The sequence below is a fragment of the Molossus molossus genome, unplaced genomic scaffold (genome assembly GCF_014108415.1).
Source record: "Molossus molossus isolate mMolMol1 unplaced genomic scaffold, mMolMol1.p scaffold_m16_p_10, whole genome shotgun sequence".
In the NCBI taxonomy this organism is placed as follows: Eukaryota; Metazoa; Chordata; class Mammalia; order Chiroptera; family Molossidae; genus Molossus; species Molossus molossus.
In genome coordinates, this window is record NW_023425345.1 from 27,190,331 (window position 1) to 27,212,487 (window position 22,157).

General features: G+C 39.0%; 1 protein-coding gene across 1 annotated transcript; it reads right to left on the minus strand.

Annotated features, from left to right (window-relative positions):
• Positions 1 to 2,120: 2,120 nt before the first annotated feature.
• ART4 (ADP-ribosyltransferase 4 (inactive) (Dombrock blood group)) lies at positions 2,121 to 15,345 on the minus strand. The gene is made up of 3 exons (XM_036253009.1): positions 14,853 to 15,345; positions 11,726 to 12,431; positions 2,121 to 2,805 (listed from the first exon to the last, which is right to left on the minus strand). The coding sequence occupies exons 1-3, from the start codon at positions 15,036 to 15,038 to the stop codon at positions 2,714 to 2,716; spliced, it is 984 nt and encodes a 327-aa protein (XP_036108902.1). The 5' UTR covers positions 15,039 to 15,345; the 3' UTR covers positions 2,121 to 2,713.
• Between the last annotated feature and the right edge of the window lie 6,812 nt (positions 15,346 to 22,157).

The following is a 22,157-nucleotide window of genomic DNA, read 5'->3' on the forward strand; positions in this document are numbered from 1 at the left end:
CCTCCTTAACTAAATCCACAAATCTATTTGATTCAGGAGAATTATTTCTATCTCCAGAGATTTATTCAGTAAAGCAATGGCAGGAGGAAAAAGAACTAAATTATCTTTTAAAAAACTTGGTTATTCCCTTAAGAATTATAATTACATAAGTCACAAGCCTGGAAGACTTATTAAACACAGATTTCTGGGTTGCTGATTCCATAGATTTGGGTTCAGTCCCTAAAATTCACATTTCTAACAGGTTCTTCAGGGATGCTGCTGCTGTGGATACTGGGAGCATGCTTCAAGAGCAACTGAGTTAGGAGAACTGTCTTAGCCAGAACAATGATTTCTCATGGAGATCCAATGCTTTAGGCTGGCTTTTGAGCTTAGCTCCGTGGCTTCAGCTTTCTTTTCCAGGCTACATTACTCCTTCACTCTGGCAGACCTGTCTATTTTCTGACCCTTATATACATTGATTGTTCCTATAGCTCACCTCTTTTTTTTCTACTCAGCTTTCTTTTCTACCATTCTGAAGCCCCTCCCTTCAGCTGCTTCTCTAATAGAAAGCTACATTCAACCCCAGGCCAGAAGAATCTCATTTTTCTCTAAACTCCAAGCACTTATTATTTGTCTTCATTTTTGGCACCAAGCACTTGATATACACCTGTTCCTACTGTTTTCCCTCCTTTCTCTCACCCCTTGCTCCCATTCCAGTGTCCCAAGACCTTACTCAAATGTTGCCTCCTACTTGAAGCTTCTCCTCTTGCCTCAGTTAGAAGAAATCTCTCTTCTGAATTTTGAAGGGTGGAAGACTTGACATTTTCCTTTTGTGATTTGTTTGTGTTGTTTTCTTAATTTCTCCCAAGAGATTATAAACTTATGGAAGATCTGGTCTAGTATTCAATTTTTGATCTCCAAAGTGCTTTGTACATGCTATGACTCAATAAATAAATTTATATGGCACAGAAAAAAGTATGCAAGATATTGGGAGGTTATTTCTAACACATTTTATCACTGCCTCACCAACAAAAGTTCACTTCAAAGCTTTTTTGGATCCATGCCCCCTGGACTTTTTACTAGATAGCCACTAATCTGCCAAAGTCCCTATGCAATGAATCATATAAATTATTTTGAAGGAAGTTCTGTGCTTGCTTTATTGTGTGTAGAGGCCAATGCAAGCTAGGTGATGGAGGTGCCCTTGGCCCCGATATTCTCAAAATCCCAATGTAAACAATGATAGTACTAGATGGCTGAATTCTCTACCAGGTGATTTAAAGCCTCCAATTTCCCGTTGAGTCTCTTCTGTCATGACACAGACCCTTCAGTTAGTCCTACTGGGGCTAAATGAGTTGATTTTCACTTCTACTGTTTCATATCCAAATCTCTAAGTAGCGTGGACTTTCAGAATTCCAAGGTATAAAGTTAGCTCTCACTTCACTCCATTTAGCCCAATACTAGGGTCTTTGGAGAGGAGGTCAAGTGATCCCCCAATCGCCTCACATTTTGTCTACTACTGGAGAGAAGAGGTGGAGAACATTCCCAACTGTGAAGTTTGTTTATTTAAACTTCTTTTTACCTAATTGTTTACACATAATGGGAACTCAATATAGCACTGATAGTTGCTTGGTAATTAGATATTTTTTTCCTCTCAAATCTTTGACTTTATCTCCATCCACATCCACATGCTTTACTGAAACACATAAATTTGCAATGAATACTTAAAATCCACAAGTTCTCTGTAAATTAACACATGAGTTAAAATTTTAACTTTTTAAAATAGTTTAGAAACATATATGCAGCATACCATTACTGGCAGTGAATGAGATTTTACTACCATCTTTCCTTTGTATTTCTCAAGTTTTCATGTTTTCTCCCATCTGGGAATACACTAATTTGGTCTTGAATACTAATAAAACTGTGAAGGAAATTTGCTCCTTAATTATGTCTCTGGGGCTCAAAGCTTTTCCATTTGATGAAGAATTTGTCCTTTGCTTTCTAACTCAAGCATCCCTGATTTGTTTTTATTTAAGACTACTAAAGGAGTATCTTTATAGTCATCTTAACTCCTCCAATTGCTTGAAATAAAAAGTTAATTCAAATTACTTAAGCAAAAATATGATTTATTGATTCATGTAATGAAAAAGCCAGCAGTATGCAGTTTCAGGCACAGTTGGATCTAGGGGCTTGTACACGCTCATCCAGACACAGTTGTTTTTTTTTTTTTTTCATTTCTTAGCTCTTCCTTTACTGTGTTAGTTCCATTCTCAGGGAGGTAGGGCCTCCTTTCCTGGAGACAAGATAGCTGCTAGCAGCTCTAGGATCGTACTCTCTTTTAATTAATCTCTACTAAAAAATAAAAAGAAAGCACCACCTCATTCCAAATCCCAGTGCCAATTTTTTTTCTTTTGGTACATGCCCCTGGCAGAAACTGAACCCAGGACTCTCTGGTCTGCAGGCTGACGCTCCAATGCTGAGCCAAACTGGCCAGAGCGAAAGTACCCTGATTTTATCTCATAAACTCTGATTGGGTCATTTTCTACTCCATCATGGATCTCTGTGGCCATGGAGAAGAAACATACTGAGTTACAGGCCCACTCATAGGCAATGGCCTGAGCCCGCTCTGCATCAGTTGATGTGGGAGGAGGGGCAGAGTGATTTCCTAAGGATATACAGGGTTCCTTGACTGGAATAAAACAAAAGGGTTCAGGAAAAACAAAATGACAAGGTTCCTCTATACTTCACTTTTGGAAAAGATAATAACACTGATCAAAAAGGAGAGAGCAGCAATAACGGCAGGAGCTGGCATGCACTTTTTGCTGGAAGCTGTAAAAACAAACAAAAGAGTTAGAGATATTTTAGGTAGCAGAAATTTAAAAAAAAACCCACTTAATTTTTTCTTTCACTCATTTTTTTAATTTAGAAAATTTATAATAAAAGTATTCAGAGTTAGCTACTTTGAAAAAAGTATTTTCCGATATTTCTAGGTAACAGAACTCAGAATACTTTGCAGATGATGAAACAGCACCAAGAGATTAAGAGGTTTATTTCAGGTTACCCAGCTGGTTGGGGGTAGAGATCTCCTGATTTTCTTTTTGTCTTTCTGAGCAACTATTTAAAGTTTTATTTATTTATTTATTTATTTATTTTTGTTACAGATGTTTCTCCTCCCCCCCCCTTGACACTCTCCTCCCAATTCTGCCCCTGTCCCCAGCTTTATTGTCTATGTCCTTGTTTATGCATACATGCGTATAAGTTCTGTGGTTTATCTCTTTCCTCCCCCCACATCCACCTCTTCTGAGGTTTCATCAGTCTATACCCCACTTCCATGTTTCTGGGTCTATTTTGTTCCTCAGCCTGTTTTGTTCATTATATTCCACAAATAAGTGAGATCATGTGCTATTTGTCTTTCTCTGACTGGCTTGTTTTGCTTAGGATAATACTCTCCAGGTCCTTTCTTGTCGTCTCAAGGGATAAGAGTTCTTTCTTTCTTACAGCTGCATAGTATTCCATTGTGTACATGTAAAAGATCTCCTGATTTTCAGTCTTTATTATCATCATCAGCATTATCACCATCACCATTATCCTCATCTTTCTTTATCAACATCTTGATGACCATTATGAAAGCTAACACTGATTAATTTATTCTGTGTTAGGATCTGTTTTAAGCACTTGCTATATTAACTAATGTAATCCTCACAACTCTTTTAAGGTAGTTATTCTCATTATCCTCACTCTTTTTTAGTTAATAAAACTGTGACACAGAGATGTGAAGAAATTTATCAAACATCATACACCTCATATGTAGTGTCGGCAGACTCAGGCAGTCTGGCTTAACACTACATATTTAACCACTATATTGTATCTCTCAATATGTTGCACATTCTCATAGAATTTTTTAAATTACAAGGTGAGTGTGCGCGCGTGTGTGTGTGTGTGTGTGTACTCCCTACAGAGAGATGTCCTTCACAGGAAGTAGGTAAAGGTTAGGTATGGCTGAAGGAAGCAAATTTTGAATACGAAATATTTATTGTTAGGGACTATAGTGGAATGAAAATACAGAATGCAATAGAAGAGAGAAATCTTTTAAAAATACTCTAAATTAAGAGCGAAATCACTTCAACCAGACTTCACTGATTATTAGGGTAGAAAAGACGTTTGATGTAGAAAAACATTCAGCTCTGTGGTTGCCTTAATATTTAACCATATTGTTTAATAGGATGTTCGACTGGATGAGGAGGGGATATTTTCCCATACTTTCACATAATATATAAAATCCATTGAGTTTCCAGGAATTTCTATTTAGAATTCTATATATGCCAGCATTATTGTTCCAACTTCCAACTTTTACCAATAAGAGTAGACAAGGTAAATTATATACATACATATTTCTAATATTTTGTCAAACTTAGTGTTAAAAGTGTATTTATCTGATTTTCATAGGGACCTAGGAACCATTCATACCACTTTAGGAGGTTGTTCATTCCAATGATTCTCAAACTTTTGTTTTGTTTTCTCTTCCCTAAGGCTAGAGATCACGAAGACCTCCAACCACGCCTTTTCTCACTTTTTAATGAAATAAGATTCTACTGAAGAGTTATCAGAAAATATTGATTGACAGTGAATCAATATAGTAGAAAAAGATCATGGTTTTTGAAAGTGATTAGCTTTGGTGTTGAAGCTCTGCCCCCAGCTGATTGACTTGACCATGTTAGTTACTTTCATGAAGCCTGAGTTTTCTAATCTGTCAAATGACAGTATCTCAAGGTTTTTTTGAAAATATGATCACTACCACTACTCTTCACTTTGCTTCACTGCTATTATGATGATGCTCAAATATGAGAAAAACATATAGACATTACTATGCTGTAATCATACTTATTCTTCGAAAGCACCTCTTAAGCCCTCTTAAAAATGTCTTATTTTAATTTTATCTTCTTAGGTTACAGAAACCTTTCTAACTCTGTTACTTTTTCTCTATCTTTTTTATGGTCATTATCATTTCTATCTCACATTATTATTATTTTAACACAGACAATATATTTAGGAAGATAAATGAAAAACATCTGTGAATTAAATTAATTACCATCTATAAAATCTTCAATTTGAGAATATCTCACATTAGTTTTACTTTTGTATTTGTTTTTACATTTCTTCTAGACTATCTATCCAAAGCTTCTTATTTCCTCCGTACCCTAGTTTAATATTTTTCCAGTTGGAGGTTGTGATCCCTTAATGGTTTATAACAAAAGTTTTGTAGGTCACAACCATTACTCTTTAAGAATAAAAAACACTAGAGTCACACTGCATATGTAAAGGTGAACTATTGTCTTGTTATATGTACATTTGTGTGTATTTATATATTTATACTTATGAGAGATGAGTCAAAGAAGATTGAAACTAACGGTAGGTTCTCTGTAACATTTTTGAATGGACAAATAAATCTCCTAAAAGCAATCTATAGAGAAAATTGTCCTGGACTTTTTGTTCAAAAAGTCCTATTGTTGTCATATATGAGCTAATTGAAAAAACCTTACACAAACCATTTAACCTCTCTAAACCTCAGTATTCACATTAGCATAGTGTGAATATATACAGGATGGCTGTAAGAATTAAGCACATAATGTATGTGAAAGTCTTTTGTAAACTAATTGCTACACAATTATCATTTTATTGGTGTATAACCTAATTTTGGTAATCTCTACCTTAGGGTATACAGTCTGGGGAGAAATACATAATTATTATACCTTTTATTTCATGAAGTCTGAATCTGTGAATTATATCAGACTATTCAGAAAGAAACATTCAAGCTCTTGAAAAAAAAACAAAAAGGTAAAACTGACATGCAGCACAGCTGGTTAATCTAGTATTTGGAGGTAAGCTATCTATAGCCTTTTTTCTGCCAAAATGCAGAGAATAATGAACATTAACCTTTTAGAATGTTATTTAGAAAACAGTTGGCACTCAAAAAATGGTAAGCGTTATTGCTTCTCTCTCTTCCTTTTGTTATTGTTGTAATTAGCTTAGTTATTAATATTAATAATGGAAAGAGAGCAAAGGGGAGGCCAGATATTGTAAGCATGGTCATCTGGGTAGCTTTACCAGGAAGCTACAGCTTCACACTCCCCAGGAAATCACCCCTCTACTCCCTGCAAATCACCAGGGAAAGGGCTCAAAGGCAGAGATGGGTGCATGTGCACTGAAGTTGGGGTGATGCAGGGAAGGTGTTTGCCTGTCAATCCAACCTGGGAAAAAGGATAATCAGTTAGGACGGTGGAACCCTGCAAGCGTGTGAGATCTTGGAAGGTTACAATTCCCCAGACATAGGATTCCTGCTCTCTTGTTTGCTCTTGTGCTCTCTTGCTCTGTGACTCCCACCGGCCCATATACTAGCCTGCCATGGTCCATACAGACCCCCCCACGCAATGGACTGCAGCTGGGAACACAAGCTAAGCTAGCCAGATATTGGGCTGAACTGTGCTTTGATATGGGGCAGAGACTCTGGGCAGTGGCCTTAATTCTTGCCCTGCTGAAGACAAGACTGGACTTTTTCATGGCAGGACAGAGGGAAATGCAACATTGGAAACCCTAGGGTTTAATTGCACAGAAATAAAGATCACTCATCCTCTCGTGCGAGTCTCAGGAAATTCCTTTCCTTGTGACATTGCAAGAACTCTACTTCCACCGGTAACAGATGGAGCCACCGAGAGAACCCCACCAATAACACTTTGTTTCTATTGTTACTGTAAATGCCAGTGAAGCACACATTTGCTCCATTATCCCATTTCCACGTGCACAGTCCTTTCTGGAGTTTTTCAGTTGTGTTTGAGAGGGTACATACTGCTTGCTGTCACAATTTCCTCTAGGCAAGTATTGCCCCCATTTAATAAACAAAGGAACAGGCTCAGAGTTTGTCATTTACACACGGCCACATAGCTACTAACGTACACCCGGGGGTTCCTGGCTCAGGCTCAGCGTCTATCCTCCTTCCACCATGCCATGTGGTCTCTGAGATTCATTTAATCACTTGTTCATTCTTTCATCCATTTGTCTGAGACACACATGCTTCTTCAAGGTGAATGTGATGCCAAAATAGGTAAAACTAATCTGAGAAAAGTGAAGTCCAGAGTAAAAGAAAACAGAAAGTTAATAAAATAAACAATCATAATCATAATGGTAATAGTAGCTAAGAAGTTTTGAGTACTTACAAGTGTCAGATACTATTCTAAGTGTGTTTGCTCCTCAGAATCTTATGTTAGGTTTTATTTAAAAAATTATTTCTATTTTACCTGTAAAGAAACAGGCACAGACAGACTAAACCATTTGCCCATGTTTTCTCTGCTAGCAACTGGCAAGGTTAACATGCAAAACTAGGTTTACTACAAACAATTGACTATTTTTCCAGAAACATGCTTAAGAATTTTGATTATGTTAATTATTTTAACAAATGAATCCCTCTTCTTTGTGAATTCAGTGACACAGAACAGAGCATGTATTTGTGTGTCTACAGAGTTTTGGCGCAGATTATTTTGCTGAAGAAGCAACATTTAAGGAAAATAACTAACATAACATACTTTGAGTCTCTGTATGGGCCTGCAAACATCTGTTTCTATGGTAACCAGTGTAGGCCATGTGAGAGGTGAGAGAAGAATTAGAAGGGAAAGCTGTTAGTTTAAAATGCCTTAAACAATTTTTCTTTTGTCAAATTCACTCCCTAAGGCGACCGATTCCTGGGAACTCTTTGAAATTGAGAACTGCAGGTGAAAGTTAGCAGAACCAATTTTAAAATAAATTGAAGGACTGGACTATCCTTTAATCTACTGTCTCTTCATTGGGAGAATTACAGTGTCCTGGCTGCCCAGTTTTAAAGGTGTTCATGTTGCCTTTCAAATATCATGTCCTCCAGGTGAAGACGGAACAGGAGAGGAAACATAAGTTACTGCTCATTGGGACTTTCTGGGACATAGAATAGTGTATGACTTCTGCTGGCAAAAAAATGGAAAGGACAAGAAACCATCTCCCGAGATGACTCCAGTTTCATGAAGAAGTGGGTATCAGTACTCCAGAACAGCATCTGTGAATTCTCTAGGCTGAGGTGAATCATGCAATCCTGGTGACTGGAGAAGTGATGCGAGCATAACAGTTACATAGAAAATCAGGTCTGATGAGGGGACTGAAAGGGAGCAGAATATGTCATCCCAAAATATGTTTCTTTGGCATGATGATTATTTGAGCTGAAGGCAATCAAGGCCCAGTAAAAAGCTTGTTACCTCCCTCTTAACTGCCTAAAAGAATTTAGACAGGGGTCCTGTACCAGGAAGAGGGCTACTACTAGAAATAACCTTTTATATCAGAGACTTATCTGAATGGCAAGGCAAACATTTGTTTACGGAACATTTACTTGTCTCATCTTCTTATGAATTGTCCTCCTTCCCTTTGAAGCTCCAGACCCCTGTCTCTTTCCTTAGTTCAGGAACATTATAAGCCTCAATTGCCTGGCTGCCTTTGAGTCTAGTATTTTTATGGGGCTCCTGTATGTATAAAACTAAAATTTTTTTCTTGTTAAACTGTCTTTTCATCATGGTGGTGGTGATGGGGGTGGGGATGTAGAAGGGTAGAAGAAAAATTATTTTTCTTCTCCTACAGCACAATGATCTCAGTTCATCCCAGCGAAGGAGTCCTAAATAAGAAAACATATCACTTCCCTCCTCCCATTGCTCATGTATGGATCAATCCACCACTGCTCCAGGATGTTGAGATAGAGTATTGTTTATCAGTTAACAGAAATGACTTAAGGAAAATCTCAGGAATAACTTACTCATTGAGAAAAAACATTTCAGTTAATAACTGAAAGTAATCTGAAGTCAATTGAAAACTTAAAAAAAAAAATATTAGAGCTAGGTGGATACTTGTGTCCATTCCAAGTCTATACAGTGTTTTTGTCCTCAACTACAGTGACAGTGCTAACAACCAGCCAATGGCAGAAGAGGCTTGGGTAAGATGGAACCAGAGGATGAAGCAGCTTTCTCTGCAACTTCAGACAGAGCCTAGTGTGAAAGGACGAATGTCATCCTGGAAGCTCGAGATGATCTTCGTCTCCTGAGGCTCTTCCAGATAGTTTTATAGCCGTGCTAGCTGGGAAGAAACCCTAATTCCAGCTCTTGGTCTATGGTTATAATGTCTTTGAACAACATACTACGTTCTAAGACCAGTGTTATTTTTATACTGCCATTTATAGCCTCTTTCTCCAAGGCTGTACAAGCTGCTAATTGGCAAATTTCCAAGAAAAAATATATAGATATGATAAGTCACATTGCAAGTGACCACATTCCAGATCTTTTTTTTTTTTGATGCTACATGCCCCTAGCGGGAACCGAACCTGGGACTCTGGTCCGCAGTCCAACACTCAACCTCTGAGGCAAACAGGCCAGGGCCACATTCCAGATCATTTAAGTATGGCTGTAGCTCCTTAGTCTTAACTAGGGATTGAACCTTCTAGAATATTTTCCCTTTCTAGCAAATATTAAAATTAATTTTAGTCAATTGAGTCATATGGTCATCTGACCCAAGGCCCAGCTCACTTAGAGACATAAAAGAAAATGCCGCATTTATTCATTCACTTATTCAATAAATATGTGCCAGGGGACTAAAGTTAACAGTAGCCAATGCTTATTTATCCTTTAATGTATGATAGGGAGTGTAGAAATAACGTAGTATTTTATTTTATCTTCACAAGAGTCCTGTATGCTCTTTATGTAGATGAAGAAACTTGGAGAGTATAAGCAACTTGGCTGAGAACATAGCTAAAAAGTGATGCAAGCTGGATATGAACCCAGACAGGGTAGTTTAAGGTCAAACTGCCTGGACTCCATGCCAAGCTCTTAAATACTATGTAGTCAAGTCCCTGTCCACAGAGAGCTTACAGAGCAACATGAGCTGATCGATTGCTTTAAGCATGATCCACGATTTCAAGTATCCAATAAAGACCAACCGAGCATCCATAATCTAGTAATATGCATGGCTTACCCCAGCTAAACCTTAAAAGTTAAAGTTGTGTTTGAGTAGATTCACCACAGGAAAGTAAAGATCATTGGTTTGGATGGGAAGGTCTTGAAATATTTTTCTTTGAGACTTACAGAATGGCAAGAACATAGGTAATAGTTTCTATTACATATTCTTCTCCCTTAGTTTTCTGTTCCTTGACATACATGTTCTACGAGTTTTCACTGAATATATTCTACAGTGCTCATTTACCCAGTAGAAGAGTTATTTGTTTCAAATTTATGATGAGAATGAAGCAATAGTGTTCTGGTCAGGTATAGTTCCAAATAATCCTGGAACCTGGCTCTAAATGTTCTCTCATTTATTATCAAACCTCACTTTTCTTCAGATTCTACTCTAAGTTGTTCATTCTCCTCTACAAACTCTAACCTCGTGGATCTGTGGGGCAGACATGCTTTTCACTCACGCTGCTGCCTGTCCCACGGCCAAAGAGAGGAGGGAGAAGATAAAAGGTGCAGTAGGTCACCTTTCCCCTGGTCTAGGGCCAGAGTGAGCAGGCTCCAGCCCTCAGTGTGGATGTCAGCTTGAGGCCCTTTGCAGCACCACAGCTCTGACAGGTTGAGAAATGCTGACAGCCTGAATTATTAACAGTAGCAATAATGATGGAGTAGAGAAAGATTCACGGATATTTCAAAGGTAGACCCTCCCACCCAAATGAATGCTTCTTGTATTCAGTTCATTTCCCACAAAATCATTAGAGTTCTTGCTAAAATATTGATTTAACTGATGCTTCATTCCTTAAACACTTCTGGTGATTTCTCATTACCTACATATGGCATGAACAAAGTTTGAAGGTCCTGAGCCTGGAACATGAGTTTTTACAGTCGGGCCCCATTAGAACTCTCCTGACCAGCTCCCTCTCCTACTGTCTTTCTATTCCTAGTCTCCTCCTCCGTCCTACATTGCAGCCATCCAGGATTTTGGAGATTCTCTGAGGTCACGAGGCTGTTTGAAATCTCTATGGTTTAGTATATACTGTTTTCTTCTTGAAATGACTTTTCCTCTTTTCTCACTGAAAACCCCCATTTTTACTTCAAGTCCCATGTGATTTTCTACTATGAAGTTTTCCTCACTTTCTCCAGAGAGAATGAGTAGCTTCTACACTGAGCAGCCACAACCATTGCTTAAACATTGGGTGTGTTACTCTGTACTTTTGTGTACAGATATTTCTTCATATTTCCATTTCTCATTAGAATAAAAATCCTCTTAGGATAGTGGTTCTGCTCTATTCTTTTTATATTGCCTGGGGTCTCCTATGTCAGTTCCTGGAACATAGAAGACACTGAATAGATAAGATGAATGAATGAGTTGTACCTCCTGCTTTATTTTAGCACTCCTTATTTATGAAATGATCATAACAAAAAAAAATGAGATGCTATATTATATGTGCCATCTTTTCCAGTAGAGGTTTACTTGCTCATCTAAAATGTCCCACATATTATTGCCATTGCAGAAATATGTTTTCCTAGAGGTGGTTAAGGAGAAAGAAGAGAGGGGAACCAAGAAATAAGGCAATCTTTTTTCTTTTCTTTTTTTCTAATCTGTTAGTTCCACCATTATTGAAGGCCAATTTCTATGTTTTTGGCTTTTCCACCCCAAGCCCACTCAGGAAAATATATTTTATAAAAGAATAATAGTCTGTGATCCTGATAAGCGTGAATTCAATTTAGATCAATAATAATACCTTTTAGCAGCTCACAGTTACATGCGCTCTGATGTCCAGTTGACCACAATTGCAACCAATTTCCTCTTGGATGGTAGCTCATATTTACAACTTTGAACAACTCATAGGGAGGGACCAGGACCTCCTCCTTGAGAGAGAAGTCTTGTACAGATGCACCCAGGCAGGTAAATATAGTAAATAGAGTTTGGTTCCCAAACTTCGGCGCCTCTTTTCTCAGGAGGGAGGTGGAGAGGAATTGGCCAAATCGAAGGGTGTCACCTAGCTTGGCTTCCAAGTAGAAATCAGCCTCGTGATACACCTCGTAACACTGAGAGTCATTTCTCATGACAGCCCCTTTCCTCAGCAGCTGGATTGCAGAGGTCAAGTAGTAATGTAGGTATTTGAAATGGAATGAACGTTTATACTCTTGTGGACACTGGGCAGTGCTGGCCATGGCTCTAGTGAAGTCAGAGCGAAATTTGTCGTTTAATGTGTAGACCAAGATGGCCACAGCATGTGTGATCGTCATGTTCTTAGGGAGAGCTTTAGCTTGGTTCAGCCAGTTCAAGTGGGCATTTTGCCAGATCCTGAAATAATTCCTATAGGCTTCTAGTTCTTTTGTGAAGTAATCCCCTTGATTTAGCTCCTCCATGACCTGTTGGTGGCAGCCGTGGTATTGATCATCAAAGGAGCCTGGGGCCAAGTCCAAGTTGATTTTAATTGCTGCCTGTAAGAAAAGAAAATCTTGATTATAATTTTTCAACTCAGATGGTGAATCTGATAGCAGATTTTCTGTACTCTGTAAGACCGACTCCTCAAAACCAGTGTTTGCTGAAGTAAGTTTCACTCACAATCATCACCCTGCTCCAGTCCTTCCTGTGTCAGTGACCTGAGTGAGAGACTGGATTTGGTTGCATAAATATCTCTGAAAGCTAAAAAATGCTCATCTCCCCAGGGAGGAAGTGACCTTTTCCCCTCCAAAATCACAGTATTTTTTATTTTTGCATATTAGGTACATTGAAGGAAAGAATTAATAACCGTAAAGTTTAGTTCTACTTTCTATTTCCTCTACTGACCCCCTTTCACATTCCCTCGTGGGTGTTTTAAGGACTCTCTCTTTTATAAATACCTGAAAGCTATATAACACCTTTGAACTTCATTTAAGAAAAGACAAGTGGTAAATAATGTTGTGTCCTTTTGGGGGTTCCCAGCAATAACAGCCTTCTCCTCTATTCAGACTCTGAACAACACTGAAAAAAGAAAAGCAAATATGAAGGTTAAACTATCATTTTTATTAATGAATAATGTCATATTGGGGCATACATCTTTTGGTCTGATAGCGAGCGGGTTTGTTAGGAATAAACTCCGGGATGAGGCCGATTTGCTCCCTCAGCTACAGGTAGTACTAATTGCAGCCTACCCAGGTAAGATTCTTGTCATGGAGGAAGACAGAATTCCTGGCCTTTGCGGTCAGGCTAGCTCCCAGGAGGGAGAAAAGCAGGGTCAAACTCAGCATACCCAGGTATTCTTCCTGATGTTGCCTGTCAGGTAAATTTTCCTACCTCCAGGGTGGCGGTGTGAATAGAAGGTTGGGCAGTGGTTGGGTGTGTGTCTAGGAAAGTCACTCCTCTTGGAAATCAGGAGTGAGAAAAACACATTTTCTTTCTTTCTTATTTTATTAAAAAAAAAATCCTCACCAGAGGATATTTTGCCACGTATTTTCAGATAGAGTGTTTGGGAGGGGTGGAGAGAGAGAGAGAGAGAGAGAGAGAGAGAGAGAGAGAGAGATTCATGTGAGAGAGGCACATTGATTGGTTGCCTCCTGCACGACCCTGACCAGGGCCAGGACCAAACCAAAGCCAAAGTACATGCCCTTGACTGGAATCGAACCGAGACTCTTTGGTCCACAGGCCAATGCTCTAACCACTGAGAAAAATACGGCCAGCACTCTTTCTTTCTTTTTAAAAATATGTTTTAGATTTTAGAGAGAGAGAGAGAAAGGGAGAGGGAATCAAGTCTGAAATAAGGGCATACACCCTAACCAGGAATTGAATGGGTGGCCCTCTAGGTACATGGGATGATGTTCAACCAAGACACACCGGCCAGTGTGAAAAACACATTTGCTAATGGGTGACCAATTGAATATTACTTATTGATACCTAGTGCACGTTAAACTGAAGTTAGAGTGTGAATACAGTTCACTAACTACCATCAGTTGCAGAGCCATATTTCAATGATCTAAACCCCAAGAAGTTTCCTGCTTGACAAAGAAATGATGCTTTTCTGATAAACTGTACACATTAAGGAATATGTTAAGAGATACAGTTCCATCCAGTCAGTGTCAAAGATGTTGCAGCTGAAACTCAAAAAACATACCATTTGGCATTTTTACTGTTGTTTATGTTAAACATCTAGTTGTGTGTAAATTAGAACAACATTTTAAGACTGCTTAAAGTATTTTAACCAATAACTCTTTATTATTATTATTTTTTATTAATTTATTTTTGTTATAGATGTTCCTCCTTTTTTTTCCCCATTGATACCCTCCTCTCCATCCCCTCCCCACCCTGTCCCCAGCTTTGTTGTCCAGGTCCATCGGCTATGCATACATGCATACAAGTTCTGTTTAACCAATAACTCTTTACAGCAAGTTTACAAGTAAATCTAGAGAATCTATTTAAGCCAAAACAAAACAAAATCAGTAATATCACATTTTGTCAAATCTTGTTATGATAAACTTTAAAACTTTATTATATTACTAGATGTCAAATATATAGTCTGTTATCTTTTAACATTAGGTTAATTTCCCTTATGTGGAACTTTACATTATAATACTTCTCTTGAGTTGATTCATATGATACAGTCAAAAGCCAAATAGACTTGGTTAATTTTGCATAATTTGTCCTCGGAGAACCCAGAAAATAATGCCATGCCTGCAGCTTCCATAATATCAAATTTATACATTGTAACAAATTCCACAATTTAAAATAATTGTTATCCAACTTTTTGCTAGTGTAACTTAAGATGTCTGAATGAAATTAGACCCCAAGTGCCTAAAGGTCATTGAAAGATCACCAGGAGAAGGCTCCATTGGAGCTTTAATCATACAGAGATCACCTCCTCAGTCGCGCCTGACCTGGAAACTCACCGTGGGTCTCTGCAGGCCAGCGAACAGCAGCAGGAGTGGGAGCTGCGCCCCAAGGAGCCAGACTCCCGTCGCAGGAGCTGCACTTGGGAGAAGACTCTTCCTGTGTCTGTTGGTCAGTGGACAGCATTTGTTGGTGTTAAATGTATTCCTTCGTTCTTGCAGCTTCATCCTGAAATGAATTGCCATCGTTCTCCTTTGGGCTTTTCTAGGGGTGAATCCCAGCAAGAACCTTTCTTGCTAACGTCTACCTTGAGGCTTCTGTTGACCAGCCGTTTTTCCGAGGGCAAAGGTCAACTCCAACTTAATTGCAAAGCTGAAATCTTGGAAAAAGCTGGACTTGTGCACTGAACAAGGAATTCTTCATAAATTGAAGTTAGTTTCTGATGAAAAAAACATAAACCCTTATCTAATCTGTATGGTGAGGAATTCCAAAAGAATGTTCAGGATCAGGTTCAGCAGCTCAGCCTCAGCTTTCTCAGGGAGGCAGGAGAAGGCACACAGCGCACAGGGTTTGGGGCCAAGTGGTATTATCTTGATTGGCAGGTTTTCACTGTGAGTAACATAATTGGTTCATGTAGGTTGCTGGGAAGTCGCCACCTCAAGATAGGTCTGTGTCCAGCCCTTCTGGTGCTGCTGATAGGCCCTGCCCCGAGGGGGCTGTCATAAAGCAGCCAACCTTTTAGGGTTATTACTGTCCAAAAGAAGGCTGTCTTTGCTGCTTTTCCACAGTACCTTTGAAACTCTCTGAACCTGTGGAGTCATAGGTCTTCCTATTAAGGAAGGCATCACATCCCCCATCCATTCTACTTCAGCCTGTACTGAATCCTAATGACTGCTATCAGCAGTCTCTGAACAGCCGACATCAGTCAAAAGCAGGCTCCCGTGCTCGGTTAACCCAGCACTGGTGTCCTAATAAACACTCTCTCACAGGCACTTCCCTTTCTGGTCTGAACACCCTTCCTCTGTTCTCAGTCCCTGGTTTTCTTGCAAATCTTTTCCATGATTTCACTTCCCGATTCATTATTTTATTGCAAAGGGAAACTGAACCCTGTTTTTGAAAATTCTGGTATTTAAAAAATTTTTTTTCTTTATTGATTTTTTTAGAGAGAGAGAAATGGAGAGGGAGAGAGAGATAGAAACATCGATGAGAGAGAACATCGATTGGTTGCCTCCAGCATGCTCCCGGCTGGGGATTTGGCCCACAACCTGGGCATGTGCCCTGACTGAGAATCAAACCAGTGACCTCTTGGTGCATGGATCGATGCTCAACCACTGAGCCACACCAGCAGAGTGAAATTCTTATATTTTAAAAAGCACCTTAAAATATTGTTTACATTTATTGATTTGAGAGAGAGAATCATCCACTTAATTGATGCATTTATTGGTTGATTCTTGTATGTGCCCTGACCAAGGATCAAACCCACAACCTTGGTGTATTGGGACTCTCTAACCAACTGAGCTACCTGGCAGGGCCACCCCAAAATCTTTTTTAATCTAAATTTTCTGATGATCACAGCAGTTCTGTTTCATTACAAAAGTTCAGAATATCTAGAAAAAAATTATCATAACCCATAGCTTGGAGAAAGGTACCATTTAGATTTAGATTTTGGTTTTATATACACACACATACACAGTCTAACACCAAAATAATATAGTATGCAATTTTGCATACTGTTTTTTTCTCTTAATATATTTTTTATTTCCTTAATATTTTAATGTGAGTACATTTCCATATAATTTTATACTTACTGAAAACACAATTTTTATGATTGCACAATATTCCATCATAGGTGGACAATGCTGTCTCAGAAGCAGATTGATTAGTGAATAGAACATGGACTCTTGAGAAGGACCTCAGTTCGATTCTTGGCTCTACTACTCCTTAATGTTTGACCCTGGGCAAGGTCCTTGAACTCTCTGTTCGTCAGATTCCTCATATGTTAAGTGGAGACAGTAATAGTACCTCCCTCACTGAATGCTTTGATATATTCATAACCCTTAAAACAGCATCTAGTATCTATAAATACAAACAATTATACTTTTTAACCAAAGTTTATTTCAACTTAGTACTATGATAAGTAATGATTTGTGAACATGTTTTGGACATGTGCTTCTTGCAATTTTAAGACATATTCTGGAGATGGACCACTGACCCATGAAATGTATATTTTTTTGGACTTAATGAAAACACAAGAGTGTATGAAAATATCCCTTTAAGATTTAAAAAATTCTTAACATTTTTCCTTATCAACTGTTATTTTGATAACTTGCTGAGTTAAGTTAAAAAATGAGTAAGCTGTGTGAGCCTCAATTTACTCAACTTTACAGAACTGTCAAAAGTAAATAATAATTATCTTTTATTGAGAGTGTACTGTGCCTCAAGACCCTTTACTTTGTTATCTTAAACCATAGGCAACTGTGAAAAGGAAATATTTTAACCTTTACTTCAAGGCTGCATTTGCTGAGGCCCTGTGAGGCTAAATAACTTGTCCATGATCACAGGCCCTGTCCTTTTACCTCAGTGGCCCACTGTCTCCAAAAACTCTAAAGGATTAAAAGTGTCATTTTATTATTGTCCATAAAGATTTTAAGTTTCCTAACATGACTGCCATTTCCAGGATAAGACCACTAGGGGGCATCAGAAAACTTTATAACCTTTTTATACCAGGGAGAGGGAAGAAAGGGAAAGGAGGAGGGTAAGAGAGACAGAGGTGAGGCAGAGAGAGGGAGGGAGGAAAGAGAGAGAATACCAACAATAAACTGGGGTAAGATAAAGCTAGAGATCTAGTGTGTGAATGTGCATACACTTTTAAATTAAAAAAAAAAAAGTGTTTTCTGACAATGTTTAAAACCATTAGAAACTCATCTTTTGCCTTGAGGGCTATTTTATTAAAGTTATCATGAGATAATTCAATATTAGATAATTTAGAGTTTGGGGTTTATTCAGTCATTATTTTCTTGATTATACCCAGTTCTTCAAAATGCAATCTATTTGTGCCGTTTTGATGGGTAAAGGGGGTATGGGCTTTAAAGTCACACAGACATTTTGCCTCCAAGACTTTCTTTTAGCTTTTGTGAATTTGAACAAGTTATGTTAGTTCTCCATCTCATTTGTATGTAAAAATGAAGATGATAACACCAATCTTGTAGGGCTGTGTTGACAATGAAATTGAAATACTCTATAAAATGTCATGGAATGGATCTATGAAGTACACTCTCAGAAGCATATGGATTAGTGAATAGAACATGGGCTCTTGAGGAAGACACCTCAGTCCAATTTCTAGTTTTATCACTTCCTTAGTGCTTGACATTGGCTAAGGTAATAGCCTCTCTGTTCCTCAGTTTCCTATTGCCACTCACACTCAGCAGGTGCTCGGAGCTTTCTGGCTGTCTTTACACTCTACTCAGATATTTGAAGACCAACAACTCAGAGGGTGTCCAACAAAATGAGTTAATTTTTTTTTTCTTTTTTTTTTTATCCTCACCCGAGGACATTTTTCCATTTTTTGTTCAGGTAGAGTGGGAGGGAGAGAGAGGAACAGAGAGAGAGAGAAACATCGATGTGAAAGGAACACATCGAGTGGCTGCCACCCGCACGACCAACCAGGGCCGGGGACAAACTGCAACCGAAGTACGTGCCCTTAGCGGGAACCGAACCCGGGTCTCTCCAGACCGCAGGCCGACGTTCTAACCGCTGAGCCAAACCGGCCAGGGCCAAAATGAGTTAATTTTTATAAAACTAAACAACTGTTTAAGAAAAGATCTTGCAAGTTTTCTAGAATAACTTTTAGACACTCTAGACTAGTTTTCTAAAGCTACTTTCAGAGCTTGAGTTGAAGTATTCATTAGAGGGCTTTGTCTGGGGAGAATCTTATCTTTTGCCACTAGCCTCAAGGTTTAGAAATGGCTCCTGTTTGGATCTTGTTGAACTTCTTCAGACCTATGTCAATTTAATGGGAGTATTTTACTGCCAGAGTCCTGGTAATCCAAAAAAAAAGTTTGATAGAGACCCCAAAGTTTGATAGAATGATTTTAACTTGTCAGTTCTTTTACCTTTAATACCCTTACAGAAGTGAGCAAAACTGCCTCAGCTGTGTCATATTTTTAAATAATTTTCTATTTAAGTAAAAATTTAAACTTACAAAAACATTGCAAATTTCTGTACAAGGAATATATACATCTCCAAGGAACTCGCATACCCTGCCCACATTCACTGGTTGCTTATACTTGCCCCACATGCTCTATCATTCACTCTTTTTTGCTAAACCACCTGAGAGTAAGTTGCAGACATCCTGCCCCTTGTTAAAAGATAAACTGAGGCAAATTAAAAAAATTTAGAGGTTATTTGAACAAAACTTAATTTGAATCGAACAGTGAATTCATTGAATTCATGCATTGATAATGAAGAAGTAGCAATATCATTGCTTCATGGTACAAAGAAAATCTCCAAAAAAATTTCCAGTATATTTATTGAAAAAAAAAATCTGCTTATAAGTGGACCTATGCAGTTTAAATTTCTGTTGTTCAAAGGTCAACTGTATTTGATGGGTTGTGGATTAAGCATTTGCCTTATGTAAAAGAGTCTAGTTGTAAGGGTAGGAATTCTTTTCTTCTTCCCTTTTGGGTTTTTTGGCTGGTCTAATAATAAAGTCAATATAAGACAAATTAACAGAAGAAAACAAATTTAATTTTGTTTGTACAGAAGCCCCATAAAAATATGAGATCCAAAGGCAGTTAGGCAATTGAGGCTTATATACCACCCTGAACTAAGGGACGGGACAGAAGTCAGGGGCTTTAAAAGGGAGAACAGCAATTCACAGGAAGAGGAGAAGAGAAGATGCTTGGTAATCAGATGTGTGCCCTGCCAGGCAGGTGAGTCTTTCAGATAAAAAAGTTCTCTCTGGCAACAGTGCTTTCTGGCACAGGCCTCCTAACTGGATTATTCAGGCAGTTATGCGAGCAGTAAATGTTTTTCTTGAGACTGCTGGGTCTTATTTCCCTTCAGCTCAATATATTCCACATATCTAAGGGGCACATGTTGGGGTGGTGCCTGCTGCTCCCCTTCACACCCTGTGCCCTTACATTCCTCAGAACTTACTTTCTAAAAACAAGGACCTTTTCTTGTACAACCACAATACAATTAACCAAGATAAAAAATTTCACATTTATATAACACTATTATCTAACCCGCAGCCCATAGGCACATTTCATCAGCTGCTCCTGTCATGCCTTGTATAGATTTTTTTCTGGGATCACAATTTGCATTTAGTTGTCAAGTCTCCTTAGTCTTTAAATTGGAACATTTCCTTGGGATTGATTTGATTTTGGACCTAGACATTTTTGGAAGTGATCAGCCAGTTATTTTACAGAATAATTGGGGTTTGTCTGTTATTTCCTGATGATTAGATTGAGGTTGCGCAGGTCCAGCAGGGAATCACAGAAGTGATGTTGTTCCCTTCTCACTTAGGAAGCACTTGCACCGATTGCTTCAGTGTGGAACATGTCATCTAACCTTTCTCATTTCCTTTTCTTCCTTAGCACAGCATCTTAGTGTTGGGAAAGAGCGTTGCTTTCATCATCTTCCACCCCTGTGAGACTCCTCTAACATTCTCGACAGAGCAACTTCTGCTGTGTGCGTTTCTGTGACATTGGGACTTATAATAAGTATATATTTGGTCTTGTCCATGGTTCCTGGCACACAACTCCTAAAACTGTGTAATTTCCTGAGCGATAAGGTCTATAGGGGCATCCTTTGTTCCCAGTTCCTCAAACAGCACCAGAGCCATGAAGGTGAAAAGGGTGTCTTTCATTATTTGTAACAAGCCCCTTTCACAACTATACCTGAGTTTATGTTAATGTGGTGACAGTTGGAAGCCCCTAAAGATGGTTGCTGGGGGAACCACCAGGATTAGAGGACTAGGACTTTCAGTCCCACCACCACCAGGTAGGGTGGAGGGGCTGGAGGTTGAACCAGTCAACAATGGCTAATGATTTAATCAAGCATACCTGTGTAATGAAGCCTCTATAACACCAGGATGGAGTTTGGGGAACTTCCAAGTTGGGACACACATGCACATGTTGGCACAGAAGCTCCTGCATTCAGGACCCTTCTGGACCTTGATCTATGTACCTCTTCACCCAGCCACTTACCTTTATCCTTTATAATAAACTCGTGAATGTAAGCAAAACGTTTCTCTGAGTCTCTGAGTCCTCCAGCACGTTAACCAAACCCAAAGAGGGGGTTGTGGGAACCTTTGATTTATAGCCAGTTAGTTAGAAGCACGGGTAGCAACCTGGACTTGCGGTTGCTCTGAGGTGGGGGAAGTCAGTCTAGTAGGAGTGACCCATAACCTGTTGGATCTGACACGCTCTCCAGGTAGAGACTTCAGGTAGATTGAGCTAAATTGTAGGGTACCCAGTCGGTGTTGCAGAATTGCTCGAAGTGTGAAAAACCCGAAATCTGGTGTCAGAAGTGGAATTGTAGCACAGTGTTGAGAGTAGGGAGACGCACAGGTGGAGGGCTTTCCTTGACCGTCCCCACACAACAGTTGGCACTCAGTAAGTGCTTGATGAATGAATCAGTGAATAAATACTTTCAAACTTTCCACAATTGGGTGTTTTCCACCACCCCAGGAAGTTGACGGTTTCATTGGAAATGCAAATTAGAAGAGCTGACATTTCCAATAAGCTTCCAGTCATCTGTTCAAGTTCATCTGTTTCAAGAAACATGGAAGAATAAAAAATGAACAAATAAAAAGAAAATAAGTAAGACGGGAAAAAAGGAGGAAGCAAGCAAGCAAGCAACAGAAAAGAAAAAAAAAAACAAATGAACAAAAGATAACTTTAAAAAATTTACTGAGACATTTTATTAAGGTGCTGTGATCTTACCCACTTTTTTCTTTGCCAACACATGTACTTGCTCTGACTGGGGCAATAGTGTCTTTGAGGATGAAACAATGTTTGGAAGACTGATGACTAGAAAACTTGGAGCAGGAGGAGAAGGCAGAACGGGCCTGGGCTGGACAGATGGGACAATTCTTAGTGGCTCAGAAGAGGATTTGAGACCCAGGCTCCATGCAAAGCATAGGTCCAAGAACTGCGGCAAAGTCTGTCCACAGTTTTAGGTACACAGTGGGCAGCAGGAAGGCCAACATCACTCTGGTACCATCTCAACACTTCAGTGGGTCAGAGTGATTGAGAGTACCAGGCAAGGGAGTAGCCACCCGTTCACGCATTTGTTTATAACATTTTCTGAGCTCTGTGTGAGGCCTGGGAGATTCAGCAGTAACCAAACAGATATGGTCC